The 21315-nt window shown below is 37.0% G+C and overlaps 1 protein-coding gene across 1 annotated transcript; it reads left to right on the top strand.

Annotated features, from left to right (window-relative positions):
* Positions 1-2480: 2480 nt before the first annotated feature.
* Positions 2481-8105, top strand: LOC131060008 (large ribosomal subunit protein eL43). The gene is made up of 5 exons (XM_057993090.2): positions 2481-2789; positions 7192-7231; positions 7368-7456; positions 7657-7739; positions 7932-8105. The coding sequence occupies exons 1-5, from the start codon at positions 2787-2789 to the stop codon at positions 7993-7995; spliced, it is 279 nt and encodes a 92-aa protein (XP_057849073.1). The 5' UTR covers positions 2481-2786; the 3' UTR covers positions 7996-8105.
* Positions 8106-21315: the final 13210 nt, after the last annotated feature.

The following is a 21315-nucleotide window of genomic DNA, read 5'->3' as shown; positions in this document are numbered from 1 at the left end:
TCACCTTTAACCATCTCTCTAATATTTTTCCCATTTTTCATACCTACCCTTTAATCCTAGTTGACCATTTATCCTTGCACCTCTTAATCCTAGAGCCTTCCATTTCCAGGGTACTCTATATATAAGAGGATCCTTTCATCTTTATCAACCCCCAATTAGTTAGCTAATCACTTCGTGCAATCAATCACTCAAGCGTCTACACAACCACAATCTATTCTTTGTTGAGCTCTTGTGCAAAATACAAAATCTGAGAGAAACCATATCAAGCGAGATCAATGGAGATAGGAAACAATGGAGATCAAACCCTACTAAGCATGTGAATGGTATAATCTTTTATGTTTTGTGTTTTACATGTTTTTAGGTTCTTCGTTGGTGTATGGTGGATTTTAATTGTAGAACTAGGGTTTTATGTGGTTGGATCTTTGTTTGGTTCTACAATAGTTTGGTCTTTCAATTTCACCATATAAACCTATAATCCTAATTGAATCCTAATTAAATTGTTAAAATTATCCTAATTAATCACTAACTCCAACCCTAACAATAAATCTAATAAATCCCCAACCTTAACCTACAATAGTAATCTTAATTGTAGCCCCACCTTAACTGTAACCCCAAACTAGCCTTATCCCTATCTAACCATAATTGAACCCTAACCATAATTGAACCCTAACCATAACTCACCCCTAAACTTGACCTTGACACTAATTAAACCTTATCTCTAACTCAAATCATAATCTAACCTTAATTAGACAATAAACCTAAAATTAACCCTAACCCTATTTGAACAATAACCCTAATTGAATGATAACCTAAACCCTAACCCTAGTGCAATTGAAGTCTAACCCTAATTAAACCCTAACCCTAATGCAATTGAAGTCTAACCCTAATTCTAATCCTAATTAAACTCTAAACCTAATACAATTGAAGTCTAACCCTAATCATAACCCTAACCTTAATTAATCCTAACCCTAACCTTATTAAACCCTAACCCTAATTGTACATGAACAATAAACCTAGTTGAACTATAACTCTACCCCTATTTGAACCCTGACTGTAAATCAAAAGTTATGTCTATGACTCCTATTGAATACTAACCCTAACCTTAGCATTGATTCTAATTGATCCCCAACTTACCTTAACCATAATCTAAAACCCATCCCTATCCCTAAACCTAACCTGAATTATAATCCTAATCCTAATCCTAATCTGAACTATAATCCTAGCCCTAACCCTAACCCTAAACCCTAAACATAACCCTTACCCAAACCCTAACCCTAACCATGATGTAAATCCTAATGCTAACCCTAACCACGATGTGAATGCTAACCCTAGCCACAATCCTAACAATAACCCTAATCTCTAAGCCTAAGCATAAACTTAACCCTAACCCTAACCCCAACCATGAAGTAAATCCTAACTCTAAGCATAGCCATATTCCTAACCACAATCATAAGTCCTATGCCTAACCCTAATCCTAACCCTAAGTCTAATTGTGATGGAAATCCTAACCATAACCTATCCCTGACCCTAACCCTAACCTATCCCTAACCCTAATCCTAACCCTAATCGAACCCTAACCATTAACCCTATCCCTGACCCTTAACCCTAACCCCAATCCTAACCATCATGTAACCCTAGCCCTAGCCATAATCCTAACCACAACCCTAAACCCTAAGCCTAACCATAATCCTAACCTTAATGTTAACCCTGAACATGATATAAAACATAATCATAACCCTAAACACTAAACTTCACCATAATCCTTACCCTAACCCTAACCCTAACCCTAACCTATCCATAACCTTGAACCCTAACCCTAACAATAATCTTGTTCTAAGCCTAAACTAAACCCTAGGGTCATAACCCTAAACCTTAACCCTAACCCTAACCATAATCGTAACCCTAAACCCTAACCCTTACTCTAAGCCTAATAATACAATACCTAGATAATTATATATTAACTTATTTAATGTCTTTCATATTGTGTTGCGATTGCTACTAGCTTATATATAAAAAATATGCCAAGAGATATCCTTCTCGAGGCGCCTATTTTTGTCAATATTATACCCTAAAGTCAAATAGGCGCTTTGAGAAGGATATCTCTTGGCGTATTATATATATACATATACATACACATACATATAGATATACATATAGACACACACACACACAAGCAATAGTACTAGCCTAATGACAAGTACTATTAAGAGCTAAAAACAACACATGTAATCTTAATAAATTTTTTTACTTTGGTAAAGAGTTTAATATAAATATATAAATATATAAATATAATAACAATTTATTATTTAATCCTAAAAGCTTTTTTTAGGCTATAGCTATTCTGGCTCAAAAAACTCCCTATCGTAATACTATAGTGAGGGGCAATGGGTTTTGGAGCCAAATTAAGGGGGTCCCTTTTTTTAAACTATATTCCTCTAAAATAGATATACTAATTATGGATTACCCAAATAAAAAGGGCTCCTAAAAATCCTCCCATTACAAAAATTAAAATAGAGAAGGGAATGCTAACTTTGACTAGTGTTGTAAATTTCAAACAAGCGGAGAGATCATAATATCGAGCCACGTGGCAATAACAAGGGTCACGATCTTGTGATGGCAAAATCGAAGTTCTCGCTCTGTTTGCCCTAATCTGCTTGATGTTTCCTTTATGCCCTAATCTAATATGCTTGGTGTTTACTTTGTGCCCTAATCTGCCAATTTTGCCCGGCATTTGATAGAGCAGTCCACCCAACTCGAGCCTTTCTTCGCACTATAGTCCATCAGAAATGGTATGCATTTTTTTCTTTTTCTGCTCTTAAGCCTTGCGGTTGACCATTGCTCTTGCTTAACTGTAAAAACCTTCAACAGACAGCAATGTCTTCAACTTAATTTTCTTAAACAACTAAAGAAGGAAAAAAAAATCGAAAGAAACTGCGAGGTTTTAGTATCTAGGAATTTATTGTTTATGGTTTTCAGGTTTCGGGGTTTAGGGTTTAATAAGCTTAAACAGTTTTGATTCTTGTTGGGGATTGCCACTTCCTCGTACACATGATTTTAACAACGAAAGATGGTTTTCATTGCTGGGGAGGCCTGCTGGGTAGACTGGGACTCAAAAAAAAAATGACCTTATATTTAGTTTACTGATATTGAATCGTCAATTATTTCAGTTGGATCTGAGTTTGGAGTTTTAACATAGGCACTGCTACAACAATGTTTTGGTATCCCAACATTGGAAACATGATAGTAACTCAAGTTGAATCCGTGATGGATTTTTACACCTTATACCCAGAATTTTTAAAATCATATTCCATTCTGTAGATAGAAATTCATGCTGTTAGAATTAACAGTGATGCCAATTAGTTTTAGTGGGAAATCGATGAGTATTACTTCCTAGTGTTGTTGCCATCTGTAGAAGTACTGATTTCATGGGGATAGGAAAGGGGTTTTGCTTTCTTCATCTTGTAACAATTATTGATTGCTTTGTTTGACAAATATCCGGAATTTTGCATGTGCAAATGTTATGTTTTTAACTGTTTTGGTAATCTACCTATTTGAAAATGTTATAAGTTGTGTCCTTTAATGGCAGAATCGGTCAATTCTTCCTTTTAATCATGTTACTTAATAATTGGTTGCTGAGATCTATATGGAACAATGTCAGCTGTATACAGCAAGATTCTAATTGTTTGTTCAACTTACGGAAACTGCAATAGAGTTCTGCATTGATCTTTTTGAGATGTGTGGATTGCAAGCACGGCTTGATATGATGTACCTTAGAGAACTGTTCATATGAGTTCCACGTAGAAAACCTTTTAACTTTGTGTATTGGCTCCACTTAAAGTATAAAAGTGTTGAAATCACAATGGATAGGAAACAGACTTTAAGATCAATGCTAGTATTCAATCTCAGTTTTTTTAGACAGTGTTCCACCAATATCTTTTTACTAGGGAACGGGGAAAAGTGTGAAAGCAAAAATTGGGCCTAGAAATAGCCCCAAAATATAGAAATGACTTGTGAGTAGGAAAATCAAAGTAGCCTCAGCACATGGACGAGGAAATGGGAATGCCTTATGGGACATATCTTCTAGATAAGCTGTTGGGCATATTCTTATGAGGGTTTAATTACAATATTACGGGTTAGGAAAGTACCTACATAGAATTCATCAAGGAAAAAGGTTTTTTCAGCTGTTCAATGCGTTTTTCTTTGCAGTATACTGCCTAACAACAATTGTCTTCCTGACTAAGTACTGACCTACTTGCACTTGGCATAAATAATATTGAATTACATTGAGTGAAAACCTATCAGAGAGCTACCATTAATATTTGTCAGAATGACTAAGGATATTGCATGAACTGAGTCAGCATTCCATTTTTATTTGTATGAACAGATTCAGATGCGGGTATTATGTGGAAACAGTCATTTAGGGTTTTACATGTTAAGGAATCATCAAAAAAATTGTTGAAAAGCTTACGGGCATCTGAAATTGCTCTGGATTTGCTTTAGATTTACCACATTGGCCTCATAATCACTGCTCTAAACTGAACCCTGTGTGAACAAATGGTTGATTCCAATTCATACCCAACTTTGGTGCACCTTATACTTGGAAATGGCCAATTTTTAAGTCAATTCTGTAACATAGACATCCAGTTTGTCTCTATCTTAATTTTAAAGAATATTTGGATTATGTCAGTGATTACGCGAATGATTTTTACAGCCTACATGTCCAGAAGTTTGTGAGATTGTGTAGATTCTTGACAGGAGGACACGGGGGTGGGTTTTGAGGATGGGGGACCAAGGGCCTAATTGTCGTAATGGCAAGGGGGCGACGCTGGGGGTGGCAGTGAAATACATATAGTACTTGAAAAAATAGTTTTAAAAGATGAATAAGGATTAGAAGTACAAATGAAACTTTGGCAAATTATTGTTGAAACTTAGAAACTACTAAACTTTGCATTGAACATTAACAATTTAATATTGAATAATGAAAACTTCGAATTCAAACTTATATTGTATTCAAGATTTAGTATTGATGATGACAATGAGTACAACGATAATCACAAATGTTTGAAATAACAAAATGGATTAAATAAGGCCTCAATGCATCCTCAAAATCCTTATCATTAGAACTATCAGACTCCACATGGTCAAGCTCCTCCAAACTAATACCGACCAGCCTTGTTTGTGTAGCATCCTCATCAGTTTATGCTGGCTCCTTTGGCTCTACATCCCACCGGCCACCGCAATGATGGAGTAGGGGAAGAGCACCAGTTACTGTGCATATTCCTATAACCATTCACTCCTTGCACACCCAATCCCCCAATTACTAGTCACTCCTTGCACACCCAACCCCCCAATTACTAGCATTAAAAAATAAAAAAACAAATAACTAAAAGCTCATTAATAAATTACACATGTGCCAATTGCCGCTTATTTTTTTTAGCTTTTTTGGACCATAATTTGCCCATTTGTGCACTTTTATTGGTACCCATAGCACTCAACTACTGGGGCATTTGTGCATAACTATTGGCGATTTTAAGTGCAAAGTTATTGGGGTATCTTTAAACAGGTATCAGGCAACACTTTGAAAAGTGTATGTTTTGACCCTTGCGCGTACAATGGATCCCATAGTGTGCATCGATACTACCCAGAAGCCAAAACAATAGCTATAAGCAGTTAAGTCGCATGCGGAGACAACCAAAAAAAATCGTCAAAATCTGATATACCGTTTAGAATCTGTGGGTGCACAAAGTTAGCTATAACGACTACTGGTACGCTTCCCCTATCAGCTTGTTGATTTGCTTTTGTGAGTTGAAATGAGGATTTGAGTGTGTTTTATAGGGTTTAGGTGGGGCCTATAGGCTGTTAGGGTTCAACATTGGGTGCAAAGATAAAACAAATTGAGATTTAAAAAACAAGCTTTTGTGGCTGTCCTGTCGTGGGAGACTCCTGGGTGTCTTTGAGACATTCGGGAGACCCCTAGGAGCTCCTTGGATGTCTTGTGGATATCTCGACGGCAGGGGGATGTTTCCCCCAATCCTTGCATCCTGAAAATGTCCCTGTCCTGGAAATGTGATATAATGGCCAAGACAAGAATTTTGTTTGTCTAGAGAGTTTGCAATTTTAAAAGAATGTATCAAGTGTATTGAATTCAAGGATGACAAGGTTATTCTTTAGAAGTAGAGGCTTTTTTTTTTCTGACTAACAAAATGCTATTAAATAGTTACTCTTTTCTTAGTAGAAAGAGATGGAATGGTTAGCTTGAGCCTCTAAAAGAGCAATTAAAAAATTGCAAAGGACAGCAGCAGACAGGACTCTCACCTGAATTTAATACATGCGCAAGTTGTCAGGATGATGATTGTAATCCAGATTTTAATGCATCAAGATGAACACATGAAGAGTCAAGATTCATTTGAGAAAGGAATTGGATTCTTTTAGATTGCAGGATCTGATTATTTGAATTTTCAAGAATTGTTTTTCTTATGGGTATGTCTACTATTAACCAACGTTTAGAGTTTGTTGGACAAATTCTAAATTTCAAATACATTTAGGCCACTCTCATGGTTGTCTCATTTTTACCTAGAATCATTCTTATAAATAACTCTCTGCTTTTGTATGCTTTTTTATATCTGTGATTCACCTTTTAACTATTCCAAATGCTAGTTTGCATTGATATCTGTAACGATCCTGCCTGAAGAATTTTTAGGATAATATGTTGCAAGGTCCCATGGTTTGTGATTAAGTTCATAATTTCATCATCCATCTCAAACTTCCTTACACTTGATCTATGGTGTCTGATAGAAAGATGGTCCATCTTGCCTTGTATTTTTTTATATTTATATGGGACTTAATACCTGTTTTGGTTTGTTGCTGCCATGGCATTATGTAATTGTAAGATCAATTAATTGGTTCAGATGGACAAAGAAAATTTTAGGGAGCACCACTAATGGACATTTCGAGGGGTAACTGATTGGAGTTTTATATGCAAACAAAATCGGTTTGGTATACACAGATCATTGGCATGCATATGTTCTTCTGCAACTGAGAAGATTAAGGCTTAGTGCCTAATGAACCACGGCTGATACTGCTAACATTTAACCTAAGTCTTGTATATGTAGCCTTATAGACTTATAGTTTATCTCGATTGATAAATATTGATAATGAATGCTTTCTAATCACTTTCTTGGAATGTTTTAGGCAAAACGAACGAAGAAGGTTGGCATTGTTGGGAAATATGGTATGTGTGTATGTATATAATCTATGTATGCATCTATTAATGTGTGTGTACCTATACATATGGCCATTTGTGATGATGGTCTCTGTTTTTTGGCGGACAATGAATGAGAAATTGGCTATTGTGTTGCTTAATTCAGGTACCAGGTATGGTGCCAGTCTAAGAAAGCAGATCAAGAAGATGGAAGTGAGCCAGCATGCTAAGTATTTCTGTGAATTCTGTGGCAAGGTGGAATAGTTTTCAAATCTATGGTTTTTCCTGTTGCTTACAATGTGATATTAAAGTTATTTACTTTTAGTAAGCTCTAAATGGGGTTTTCAATTTTGTAGACTGAATGGATTGAGAAATTTATTTTGGTTGAATGGGTTAATGTTGTTCAGTTACATTGTGTAAGAGATTTCATTCTTTAACATGCATACACTCTACAGTTTGCAGTGAAGAGGAAAGCAGTGGGGATCTGGGGATGTAAGGATTGTGGGAAAGTAAAGGCAGGTGGTGCATACACATTGAAGTAAGATACCTTCAAGCCAGCCATTTCACATATTTCATTAAAGTTCACCAATTTTTGGACATAGAGACTAGTCAAAATGCTCCCTAATAATTTGATATTTACAAGGAGTATTGAGCAATTATAGTTTAGATGATTTGTTGTATAATTTTCCTCAAGTTTTTTATGTTCTTTTTGTTGGTCATGTTTTTGCAGCACTCCTAGTGCTGTCACAGTGCGCAGCACCATTAGAAGGTTGAGGGAGCAGACAGAAAACTGATTCTTCTCTATTATTTTCAGGCAGTTTTTAATAAGAAGGAATGCACTAGAACAAAATGTTGTTTTGAAGAGCCAATTTTTTTTAATGAAATTTGTCTCCATTTTTTTGTCCTTTTAGAACCATATAAGTGATTTTCATTGTTGAGTTTGTTTTGTTGGTCTGCTAATTGTGACAATTCTGTCTACTTTACGAAATGCTTATATAGGAAAAATTCATACGAGTTAAAGAATTAGGAGATTTCCTATATGTATACTGTGATTCTAAGTCTTGTTGTTGAATGGCTTATAGGTCATTTTTAGCTAGTACTAAAGGTCAATTTGAGGACATGAAGAAAACCTAGCTGCAATTGAAAGCCTGAAAAAGATTACAATTTGAACAGAACTTTAAAATCAAGCTAAGGATTTCTCTTTTAAACGTAGTTTATAAATATTGATATTTTTGTATATCTATTTTTTTGTGTGCCACTGTTCCTAAGATTTATATAAGCAAATTTCATTCTAAATATTGTTGTTAGTCATTTTTTAAGTTAGTAGATTTGTAAATGCCACCCAAAGCCGCAATTCAATACTGAAAGGTAATACGGTTAAAGCATATAGCTTAGAAAACAAGCACGTGAAGTCTAAATGCAAACATAGCTCTAAAATATATCTTCAAAAAATTGAGTACTAATTATATGGTTCCCAAAATTTATCTATATGCGGTTTCATATGAATCTGGTGAGGAATGGAGGAACACAGCTTAGAAAACAAGCATGTGAAAGTCTAAATGCAAACATAGCTCTGAAATATTACTTTAAAAAATTGAGTACTAATTATATGGTTCCCAAAATTTATCTATATGCAGTGTCATATGAATCTGATGAGGGATGGAGGATTACAACTTAATTGATGTCAACTACTTAGTAAACAGAACAGCAGGCAAGCAAAATATTATGCTATATTTGACACAAAAGATTACATTGGACTGAATATTTTTTATTGGACTGAATGTTTAGTACATCTAGAGTAAAAAAAAACTGATATTTGATTATCATTTCAGAGTGTCTGGAAAATTTCTCAAAGGTAAAGCATCTGTTGGGGATGGGAATCGACTATAACTTTCTGACCTGCATCTTTTAGGGTCTGGTCTTACGCAATTATTTTGTAGGTTTTTGGATATGTTTTGTTATCGGGTTCTCAGGAAACAATGATAAGAGTAGGGCCCCCAATAGTAGGGAATCAGTCAATTAATCAGCCCCAGACCCATAGAATGTCGAGGGGGAACCATAGAACTATAACTATAATGGGGGGGGTTGGGGGGGATAGGGGGGGCCCTTCTATCAAGAATAGTAGGGGGCTAAAAGAAGCCCTGGCGAATAGTAGGGATTACTTATTAAGAAGCAGGGATGGGGAAAAAAAATAGTTAAACTGAAAGGATTCTTGTGGTGGTGTGTCCTGCAATAGTTTACATATTTCTGAAACCGTGCACTCTGATTTAGCAATGTTCTTCTTGTCATATAATGCCCTTTTCATGTATGCTTTGTATGTCAGTGGTTGGTGGATTTTATATTTGTGTTAACAACATGGAGTTACCAATCACTGGGGGATTTGGACGTGTGGTCTATCTCTCCACTGTGAATTTATTCTTGAATGTGGCTCTAGCAAGACAAACAACATAATCTAACCATTGTGAAATATAAAATGGTGAAGCGCTCCATGTGTGTGGGCTGTCTGGAAAGCAGATAATGATTTTGTCCCTGATTGTAAACACACTATATAAAAGTAAATGCCAATTATCTGCTTTCATATGTAATCAATTGCGCATTGGAATTCAACCCATTCGATGATCAGTAATCGCCTGGATGTTCAGTTGCAATTGTATCACTACGAGGTTCAAATTCAACATCTATACGTATTTGAATAATTTTTTTTTACAAATAATGATTATTATCACACTTTTTTTACAAATAATGATTATTATCACACTTTCTGGCTGATTTCAAGTATAGAATAGGCTCGCATCTACTTATGTCTACAAATGTTTGCAATTAAACAATCTCGGTAAATGAATAAAGAATAGCGACAAATGAAAAGAATCTACCATGAAAATATGCTGTACAAGTTGTTTATTTTTGTGAGAGCTATTAAGAACACCACTTTTAACATCCTTTCACTTGTGAATATGTCTATATTTGGCAAGTACGACATCTTTACAAGGTAGTTTCAAATAGTCTTAAAATGGTGTGTTGAGTTGCATATTAAGATTTGTGATCTCTTTGGCACATGATGGGAGAGGATTCACGCTTAATTGATTACCTTATGTGTTTTAGAGATAAATCATTTAATAATTATTTATGTTTACAAATATTTTCTATAAAGATTTGTGGTATGTTTTTTTAATTGAGCTCAACATTTGCTTGATACACACGTGCACACTTGGCTTGATGGAATTCACGCTTTGTAGATTGTTCAATAGGTTTTTGAGTTAATCCACTTTAAAATTATCTTATCAAGAAATCTTTTTTATGTAAGATTTATGCTTACAAAGTTTGAGCTCCACATTTTGCACACATGTGGGTAGGCATATGAGCATGTGTGTTATGGCAACATGGAGTGATTACCATGACGAGGACAAGGTTTAAGCCATGCAGACCCTGCTTCTCATTTTAATGTAACTAGTTTTGGTGTGTTTTGCCTTATAATTTGTACCATAGAAACCAAATTTGGTGGACTACATAACATTTTTGATATGAGTTTTATATTTAGAGTGCTAAAATTAATTTGAATTTACATCAAAGACTAGACAACTATTGTCCTTGCACTAATAGTATAAATTAAACGACTTGCTTGAGATTTTTTCAAGCCCAAGGACCCTAAATGAAGAAACAATTACTAAGAGGAAATCAATCACTTTAAAAAGTTAATTGGAAAGATGTAAGAAATCAAACATTTATTTATAGTTTGATCCCACCATAATCTTGCTGATAATCAAAATAGGAGAACAATGCTTCATCAAAAGTAAAGAACATTTATGGCCTAGGATTATGTATATTCTTTTTATCACAACTTGAATTTCTTTTCAGGCTATCAAGTATGCTTAGACATTAAAAAATGTAGATAATTTTTCTTTCCATGCTATTTACTAAATGAAAATCACATTTTTAAAAATAAGGCTTATTATTTAATTACTATGTAATTGTATACAAGAAAAGGGGGTTAGCACCTAAGTGTACCAATGAGACATTAATATGAGAGATTCAAATAAAAGCATATAACCAAATGAAAATGGAAGAACTCTCATGAGCATCTCATTGTCCTCTATTTCCAAGGACTGAGTGAATCTACAATGTTAGTGCTTTCAGATTATGCACATGATTCAACTAAATGACAACTTAGAAAATGAGATTTCTACAATGATGTGCAATTATGCTTAAGATGAAAGCTAAATGCAAGATGTACAAGCTAAGATTGAGTTAAAATGAGGATATAAACATGATATAAACAAGATTTTAAGTTAGAAGCATGCTAAATAAGCTAAACTAGATCAAATGGATGCATAAGCTAGATGAAATTGAGTATTAGTTTGATGCACAAACAAAAGATGATTTAGGCGTTGCAAATTGTTAATGCATGATAGCTTCGGTAAGATAAATGATTGAATGAGAGATAAACGAAGTCTCTCATTCAAACATTTATTATCGTGAGGGGGCACAATCAAGTGATGTCTTGATCGGCCATGTCCAAAAGACATGGCCGGTCAAGGCATCGCTTGACTGTACCCAGCCCATTATAGATGCCAAATGAAATGTGTGAGAATGTACATTGAAATATAAATGCTGCTCCTCTCATGCAACATAAAAGAAGTCAATTAGATTTATACAACAATTCAGTGATAGATAATACATAGAAGAAGATAAATTTTAATTCTGATCCACAAAATTAACATGGTATCAGAGCCAGGTTTCCTTCTATAAAGCCTAACCGCATGAAGGAATATCCGATTAAGATCAAATTGATATCTCCTTGAAAGTCTCGAATATGGCCACATTGCAAGGACTTGTCCTCTCAACCTTAAACTACAAGCATCCCTTGCTGAAGTCATAAATTTAGACGTATGTTCAGAAAAATATGTTCTCTAGAAGAAACTCAAGATACCTTGTGATTGAGAGGGAGCTTACTAATCAAGATTGAGCACTTCTGAGGTAAAAATTGTAAATATTGATTATTATTATTAATACTAATAATTATTTTATGGGCCCCGTGTAAATCATAAGGAAGTGACGACTTCCAAATGATTTCCACTTGTATTTTTGAGGTTATTGGAAGGTGACGATCTTACAATAACTCAAGATCGTGGATAGAATCACCGATTGAGGCAATCCACGTAAAAGCTTGTGGATAGAACCGCCGACAGAGGCAATCCACACAAGAGCTCATGGATAGAATCATCGATTGAGGCAATCCACATAAGAGCTCATGGATAGAATCGCTGACTAAGGCAATCCACGTGAGAGCTCATGGATATAATCGTTGACTGAGGCAATCCACACAAGAGCTTGTGGATAGAATCGCTGACTGAGGCAATCCACACAAGAGCTTATGGATAGAATTGTCGACAGAGGCAATCCACTCGAGAGTTTGTGAATAGAATCGCCGACAGAGGCAATTCACATCTTGAAACTATGGTCCCAAGATAAGCATAATACGATTTATGAATATTGCTCCCAATACCTTTTATATTTATCTTACCTAGCTAAGAGGGAGTGTTAATGCATGATAGCCTCAATAAGATAAATGATTGAATGAGAGATAAATGAAGTCTCTCATTCAAACATTTATTATCATGAGGGGGCACGATCCAGTGATGTCTTGATCGGCCATGTCCAAAAGACATGGCCAGTCAAGGCATCGCTTGACTGTACCCAGCCCACTACATATACCAAATGAAATGTGTGAGAATGTACATTGAAATATAAATGATCCTCCTCTCATGCAACATAAAAGAAGACAATAAGATTTATACAACAATTCGGTGATAGATAATACATAGAAGAAGATAAATTTTAATTTTGATCCACAAAATCAACACAAATGACTCTATCTATAGACTTTCCAAGGCCAAGAGTGAGGTGACATGGAATCAAGGGTTGAGATTCAATCTAGATAATTGGATGATGAGGATGCAAAGATCATTTATGATGGAAGGCCAAGTAGATGGAGGTTGAGAACTTATTGCCAAGTCAAGGCCAAGGAGACAACCTTGATTAAATAAGCATGGAGCAAGCAAGGTTCAAATACCCATGATGTAGGTCCAAGTACCTAGAGGCATGGTCCAAGTACCTAGATGATGTCCTAGATGATGTGATTATTTTTGACCAATTTAATTTGCAAAATAGCTATTTTCACTTGTTACATGCTGATGTGTTGATGAGGTGGGAAAGGGGGTGAGGATGTGGATTTGTAGGAAAATGCAAGTGGGTGGAGGTGAATAGGATTTTAGAGGAATTTTGGAAAAGTGAATTATATAATTAAATTGGGGAATTCAACTATATAATAGAGGAGTATTTATTAACCTTTACATCCAATTAATTATTCAAGCCGAATTTATGTGTATACATTTTTCCCCTCTTTGAAGCAATGTGTTTGTGATATGTTGGTTCAAAGAAAATTGTCCAAGCGATATATGATGTGCGACTGATTTGTCAATGATGCCTCAAATGTTTGAAAAATTTGATGATTTTGATGCTCCGAATAAAATAGAATCATTGCCACTTACATCTTTAATGAGATTGAAAGAGTGCAAATTTATTCAACTCCATGTCCTTCTTGACAACTAATAAACATGCAAGACAATTATGTGATATCTCTAGGCATTATTTTACGTATATATTTTTTAGAATATAAGTATACTAGTCATATTTGCTTTTTGAGATCCCTTTGCTGAGGTGGAGTGCTTTGTCAGCTGCCAGCATGCCTATCCCATATCACATGCACCGTTTCGAGAGAGTTCGACACCACAATCGACTAGAGGCGTATGGACCACCGATAAGTCGCCTATGAACCTCTTTTTGATTTGAAAAATTTAGTTTTTCATGCATTTTTTTTGAATATTTAGTTGGTTTAAAATTTGTCATCACGTTTTAATGCATTTAACCTAGTTTTAGTGCATACGATGGTTAGTTTAGTGCATACAATGCACGAATTGGTGCATTTGATTAGGGCAAAACTAGGGCATGTTTAGGTATAGTCATGCATGTGAAACGTAGAGTCGCGCATATGACACTTTTTGAACATAGGACCCTTAGTTTAGCGCTTATGACTCAAACCACACATTTGACATATGTTTTTGCAGATTCGATAGAAACTTTTGCACATTCACATGATTTCACGCATTTGATGTCCAGTTTTATGCACGCGATGATAGTTTTTGCGCATTTAACTTTTTTAGTGCATGCAAAGTGCAAAATAGCGCATATACTCCAAATTTAGGATTTTTTGATTTTCGAAAGCCTAGTTTGATTTAGTCAACAACTTTTGATGATCGACTAGCCAAATAGGATGAATAATTGATGAGTTATGATGATAGATGCGCTCACAAGAGCTGATAAGTTGATAGACGTGCTCAAGAGGAGCAATTTGATGCACTCAGAAGAGCAAGCAGATGATTTGATGCGCTCGTGAGAGCAATTGATGCGCTTGCAATGAGTAATTGATGCGCTCATAAAGAGCAATTGATGCGGTCGTAAAGAACAAATTTGATAGTTGGATGCTTGTCTGATGTTTGATTGATGTTTGACTAAATAGATGTAGAGTAGTTGTTGACTTGGGTCTATTGTTGTATTATAGGCTGAGTTGCAAGGACTGTATCCTGGGACATTCAACATGATTCCATAGTTGATCGAGGATGATCAAGGAGTGATTGATGCACGTGGGCTAGGATTCTTGCTAGATATGCCACGGTATCGGGTGAACCGTGGTCCGTTGACAACACTGGTAGAGTGGTGGCATAGTGACCACAACACTTTTCACTCGCCGATCAGAGAGATGATGATCACCTCGGAGGATGTATATCAGATCCTTCGCATTCTAGTGATGGGCGAGCTTGTCACATATGATGTTGAGGAGTAAGGTGGTACCGAGATCTTGAGACAAATCTTTGGGGATCCAAAGATAGGTGGATATTTGATCGCTTGGCAGGACATGGTGGATGAGTACGATCCACTTCCTTCAGTTTTGGTAGGGTTGATTGGAGGGTTCTTGTGTTTGGACAAACGGGGACATAGCTTCTCAGTTGGGTGGGGTAGGACATTGGCACAGATGTTGGAAGAGCAGACCAGGTTTGTTTGGGGTGCGTGCATGTTGATGCACTTGTATCATGACTTACACTAGGTAGTATATGATGAGGGGGCAACTCTATCCTCAGGAGTCATCTTATTACAAATCTAGGCCTGGGAGCACATCCCAGTAGCACGAACACTCACAGAAAGGATACGTCTACTAGGAAGGCCTTATTTATATGTGTATGTAGGAGCAATTGTTCAGCGTAGGCTGGGAAAACTAGAGTATTAGAGGAGAGTACTTGATGACCTTACTTCAGTTGTGTGGCGATTGTACATTGATTGTGAGCAGTGGGAAGATGATAGGAGGGAGATCCCCTATGTGTTTACCTCAAATATTTGATCGATAGGATCCCAGACATCATTGAGTGCTTTATTGTCTCTCGAGTCTATATGCAGTATGGTCGGACACAGGGGCAGCCACAGGGTACAACTGAGTATGCATGAGCACACAAGGAGAGGCCACAGTGGGGGCTTTCCTTGGACTTTGATACCACATACGGGGAGATATTGACACTTTGGGGGGTAGGCTTGGGAGTACTTGCCACATGTTGTGGATGGGGGGATGACACTGCAGTATGCTCAGTATTTTATAGAGCATCCTTTCCCTAGGCTCACATATTCAGAGTAGCCAATGCCACTGTTTGAGGATGATGAGCCACAACCAGCTCGAGGTATGAGGAGGAGGGATGGAGGGGATGAGGGAGATGGAGGGAGGGGGAGAGACAGAGGCAGAGGGGATGGTGGATGAGGGGGAGGGAGAGGTGGTAGAGATGGAGGGAGAGGAGGGAGAGATGGAGGGAGGAGAGATGAGGGGGATGAGGGAGACGAAGGAGGGGGAGAAAGAGGAGGGAGACAGGCGCAGAGGAGACCTCCTCTACATGCATTAGCTCCACCTGTGGCACCGACACCACCTAAAGGACCTAGGCTGCCGCCACCATGGTCACAGGGACAGGTGCTAGCACAACCATAGTCGCAGGGGTAGGTTGTGTAAAGAAAAGCTCAGAGATAGCTACAACCACCACTACAGACAGAATCACAACCGCAGCCTCGGCCTTAGGTTTTCCCATAGGTGCCATCACAGGGATAGCCCCAGAGGTTACAAGGCATCATTGATCAGTTGCGGTCACAACTTGCACAAGCACAGGGGCAGATTCCTCAGCTTCAAGGACAGGCCGCTCAACTCACTATTGAGCAGGGTACAACAATAAAGTGGTATGGATGAGAAAAGACCCTTGCTCAAAATTTATAGCAAGCAGCGACCCACGGTCCCAATGGGGATACTTTGAGAGAGCTTGTTTATCAGACGGAGAGGGCTGATTATTACAAAGCACTATATTTCTAGGGAGTACCCCCAGATAGACGAGCACAGTCATATGCTCAGAGCTCGAGGCATGGTGGGTCCCAACAAGAGACAAAGAGCCAAGGGGTGACAGGACGGAGGAGGGACCCAGGTGGTGCAGGCCCTTCTGGTATAACAGTGAGGCTGACAGATTCTGGCAGGAGCCATTCATAGATTTTGCCCCTTTGTGATGCATTTTGCTCATGTGATGTATCGATCATGATTCCCCATTTTTGTATTGACATCATTGGATTTTATTATTGTATACACATGTATGATGTACCTTGATTATTGCCACCTTGTTGTATTGATATCACTGTACATGGACATTGATTATTTTTTGATGATATGACATGTGATGATGATTCTATGATGCATTCTATATGTTGATACTATTTTGATATGCTTATGATGGATGCAATACTTATATGAGGTGCATTTATTTCTGTTCTATATGCTATGGATGTCTATATGATTCTATGGATGCACATGATGTCTATGTGATGTGCGATTTCTATGCGATGTGATCTATATGTTTTGAAGGTGATATATAATGAATATGCTTATGTGATGAGGTGCGTTTATTCATGTTTATGTTTATGTATGATGGTGAATGTTGCAATATAGATGCAATGCATATGGATATGTGTGGATGCAATGATCTTTGTGTATGCTTTGCAAAAGTGCTTATGAATGCAAATGCTATTGTATGAAATGATATAGGGTAGATGCAACCTAAATGTGATGAAATGAATGATAATGATTTTAATGAACATATGATGTGAATGCTAATGTGAATGAATAATAGGAATGAATCTAAGATGACATGGGTTTAATTGATAATGCACGGATAATTACATGATGAACTAATGATATGAAATGACTTAATTACATAATATACAAATGCCTAATGAATATGAAATGGATCTAAATGATATGGTATGAAAATGCCATTTGATGAAGAATATGATTGTTACCAATGTTCGATGTACTCAATAAGAGTTAGAATATTTCGGCCTTGGAAAGTCCATAGATGTAGTCTAATAATGTCATCTAAACTAGAATGCAACTTAATAAAGTCATCTTTAGAATCTTTTGATTGTGCTTGTTGTCATCATTGAGCTTTTAAAATGTTGCAAGATAATACAAACACCGATGGCAAATTAAGCCATGATGACCTGAGTACATCTTGCCTAGATTTTGATATTGCAAGCTTTACAAGCAGCTAGGTATAAGGACTGCGATGACCTGAGTAGTGCATGCGTAAAAATAGGCAAGAGTTAATTCTGTTCTTAAGTGAATTCAAAATGTCTTCCTTGATCTTGTTGTCAATCATATCCTTGGAAAAATCCACAAATGACTAGAAATCAAGTCACAGACAACAAACAAAGAAGAAGCCAGATCTCCATCCTTGCTTCTCTAGTCAAATGACATCCTTGAGTTGCTAGAAGATGTGACAACATAAATAAAAATACAATTGATTGAACAAGTGTGCCAAAGAGGTCACCACTTTTAGAAAGGGTTATCCAGTCATTGCCTATCTGATTTGGTTTATTTTGTTTGTGACTGTTTTAGTTTTGTGTTTGTCGATGTGTGATTTGATATGATGTTCATCATTTTTTATCTTGATTTGCGCATTGGTTTTATTGGTTGCTTTTTGTTGCTTACTTGTTTTAATGAGCTCAAAGTAGGACAATGGGAGATCAAGATTTTTTCCCCAGTCATGAAACATACTGATTATTATGGATATATATGCTGATCACCAAGCCATGGTGGAACGTTGGGCGTAAAACTGTTTGGACAATTTAGGATAGTGACTATGCTAAGTGTATCCAAAGATTGCACTTCATTAGAAATATTTTGTGTTGCGAACAAACTGCTGATGGCTTTTAGGTGGTTAGGTGAAACAGATGAATGCATGAGAGTGCAAATGCTTTGATAGGTGGAGAGACTGATCTAAGACAAGTAGCGCTTGTTTTTAGGTTTTCACCACTTGTGTTTATTGCAATTTTTTTCTAATTTTTTTTTGGTGTCACAAGGCGCCTATTTGCTAGGCTTTAACCATAGTGACAATTTTTTTGCTTTTTTTCTCCTTTTTTTTTTTTTAATAATTTTTTGCTTTTTGAAAGGTGCTTAGGCGTAGAATCTCTTGAGATTCTGGGTGTTGATAGGTTCCTCCAATACATCACCTTCTAGAGTAGATAGTTGATATGCCCCTGATCCGTAGGTAGCTACCACTACGAAGGGGCCCAACCAATTTGCTTCAGATTTCCCTTTCTTGACCCGATCTTCCTGATTGCAAGGGTTCTCTCATAGGATGAGATCACCTACTTGAATTCTCTATGCTTGACTTTGTGGTTGCAGCTTTTGGACATTCTTTGTTGGTAGACCCCAAGATGATCTAATGCTTGTTGTCGATGCTCATCTAGCAGCTCCAATTCTTGTAGTCTAGATACCCTATATTGTTCTAATGATGCCAACCCCTTTAGTGATATCCTAAGAGAAGGCAATTCAACCTCAATAGATAGTACCACTTCTGACCCATAGACAAGGGAGTATGGAGTTGCTCCTGTTGGTGTGTAGATGTTGGTACGATAGGACCATAGAGCGAGGTTCAATTGGATGTGCCAGTCTTTACCAGTATCATTTACCTATTTTCTTTAATATTTTTAGTAGTGTCTTATTTGTCGCTTCCGCCTGTCCATTCCCTTGAGGGTAGTAGATATTGGAAAAGTGTTGTGTGATGTGGAAATTTTGACAGAATTTTGTGACATCATTGCTTTTGATATGCTTCCCATTGTTTGTCACAATGGCCATGGGGATCCTGTATCTGCAAATGATGTAGTTCGGGATGAACATGGATATCTGCTTACTAGTTGTAGTGATGAGATGGATCACCTCAACCAATTTGGTGAAATACTTTGTTGTTGTGATGATAAACTTATGACCATTTGAAGAGGATGGGTGTATCTGTCTGACTAAATCCAGTCCCCATTGGCAAAAGGGCCATGGAGTGGTAAGAGGTTGAAGTTCTTTAGCAAGTTCATGTATCAGGTTCTTGTGGATTTGGCACTGTTTATACTTCTTGACAAATTGGAAGGAGTCTTTTACCATTATGGGCCAGTAATATCCAATTCCTACGAGTTTCTTTGCCAATGCTAAACTGTTTGAATGAGCCCCGCAAATTCCTTCGTGGACTTCTTGTAAAGCCTTGTCAGATTCATCACACTCTAGACATCTAAGTAAAGTACCATCAAGACCTCTTCGATAAAGGGTATCAACGATAAGGGTATAGTGAGTGGATTTCCGGATAAAATTACGCTTATGTTTTTTAGATAGGTTTGGGGGAAGTGTATTCTCTTTGAGGTAGGTATAGATAAGTCCATAGAGGGGTGAGTCAAAACTCTCGATTTGACATATGATGTAGGAATCAAGACTATCATGAGCGGGATATGGTAGGTCTTCCACTAGGAACTCGTAACGAGCTTGTTGTTCAAGTAGTTATATCGATGAGGCTAGGGTGGCTAGAGCATCTGCAACCTTTTTCTTATTCTCTTGGGATTTGTGTGAACGATAGAAACTAGAACTTTCTTTTTAGCTCCTCCAACATTGCTTTATATGACAACAACATTTCATCTTTGTCTGACAAATTACAAGCTGTGAATCTCCATAGACATAAAGATCCTTGATCTTCCATTTTGAGCCATCTTCAAACCACTTACCGATGCTTCATATTCTATAATATTATTTGTGCATGGGAACATGAGTCTATATGCCTTTGGAATAGTATAGCCATCAGGCATGATAAATAAGACCCCAATGCCGGATCCTTGTTGAGTATACGTGCCATCAAAATAGATCTTCCATGTTGACTCCTCAGTGTGTAGGATGACTGCATCTAGAAACTTGATGTGCATTGGTTTTTCATCTCGCAAAGGTGCTTTTGCAAGTTGATCAGCTATAACATGTCCTTTTATGGCTTTTCTTTCCACATATTCTATGTCAAACTCGCTCAAGATCATGACCCATTTGGTGAGCCTTCCTGTCAATGCTTCTTTACTAAGGAGGTATTTAAGTGGATCAATTTTTGCTATGAGCTTGGTTGAATGAATGGGCATGTAGTGCCTTAGTTTTTGTGATGCAAAGACAACTGCTAAGCATGGTTTTTCTATTGCTATATCTCGTAGTTGACCAATGTTTTGTCGATGTAATATATTGTTTGCTCCTTTCCTTGTTGGTCCTGCTGTGCTAATAGAGCTCTTAAAGATACATCGGTTGCTGAGATATAGAGTAATAGTGGCATTCCTTTTATGGGTGCCATTAAGATTGGTGGATTTCCAGGTACTGCTTAATCTGATCAAAAGCTCTTGTACATGTGTCATCCCACTAATATAGTACTGTAATGGAGGAAAAATGGTGAATGATGGATCAAGAGGAAAACTACCCTTTCCCTCAAAGAGAGATGAGAGTTTCACTATTGATTATCCTTCAAATACTTTTCACCATGTTACATTAGAAAGAGGAGAGGATAATTCACTAGATTCAATCTCTCCACATGAAGATGGTAGATTGAATTCTGAATGAATTGAGAATTTTAAGTTGATCCCCTCTTCCTTGTTTGAAATGGAAAGGAATTGATTGAATTATGTAGTGCAAAAGTGAC

This window comes from Cryptomeria japonica, chromosome 8, assembly GCF_030272615.1.
Source record: "Cryptomeria japonica chromosome 8, Sugi_1.0, whole genome shotgun sequence".
Classification (NCBI taxonomy): domain Eukaryota; kingdom Viridiplantae; phylum Streptophyta; class Pinopsida; order Cupressales; family Cupressaceae; genus Cryptomeria; species Cryptomeria japonica.
The sequence above is the reverse complement of the archived record's forward strand: the minus strand, read 5'-3'. Positions and strand labels throughout refer to the sequence as shown.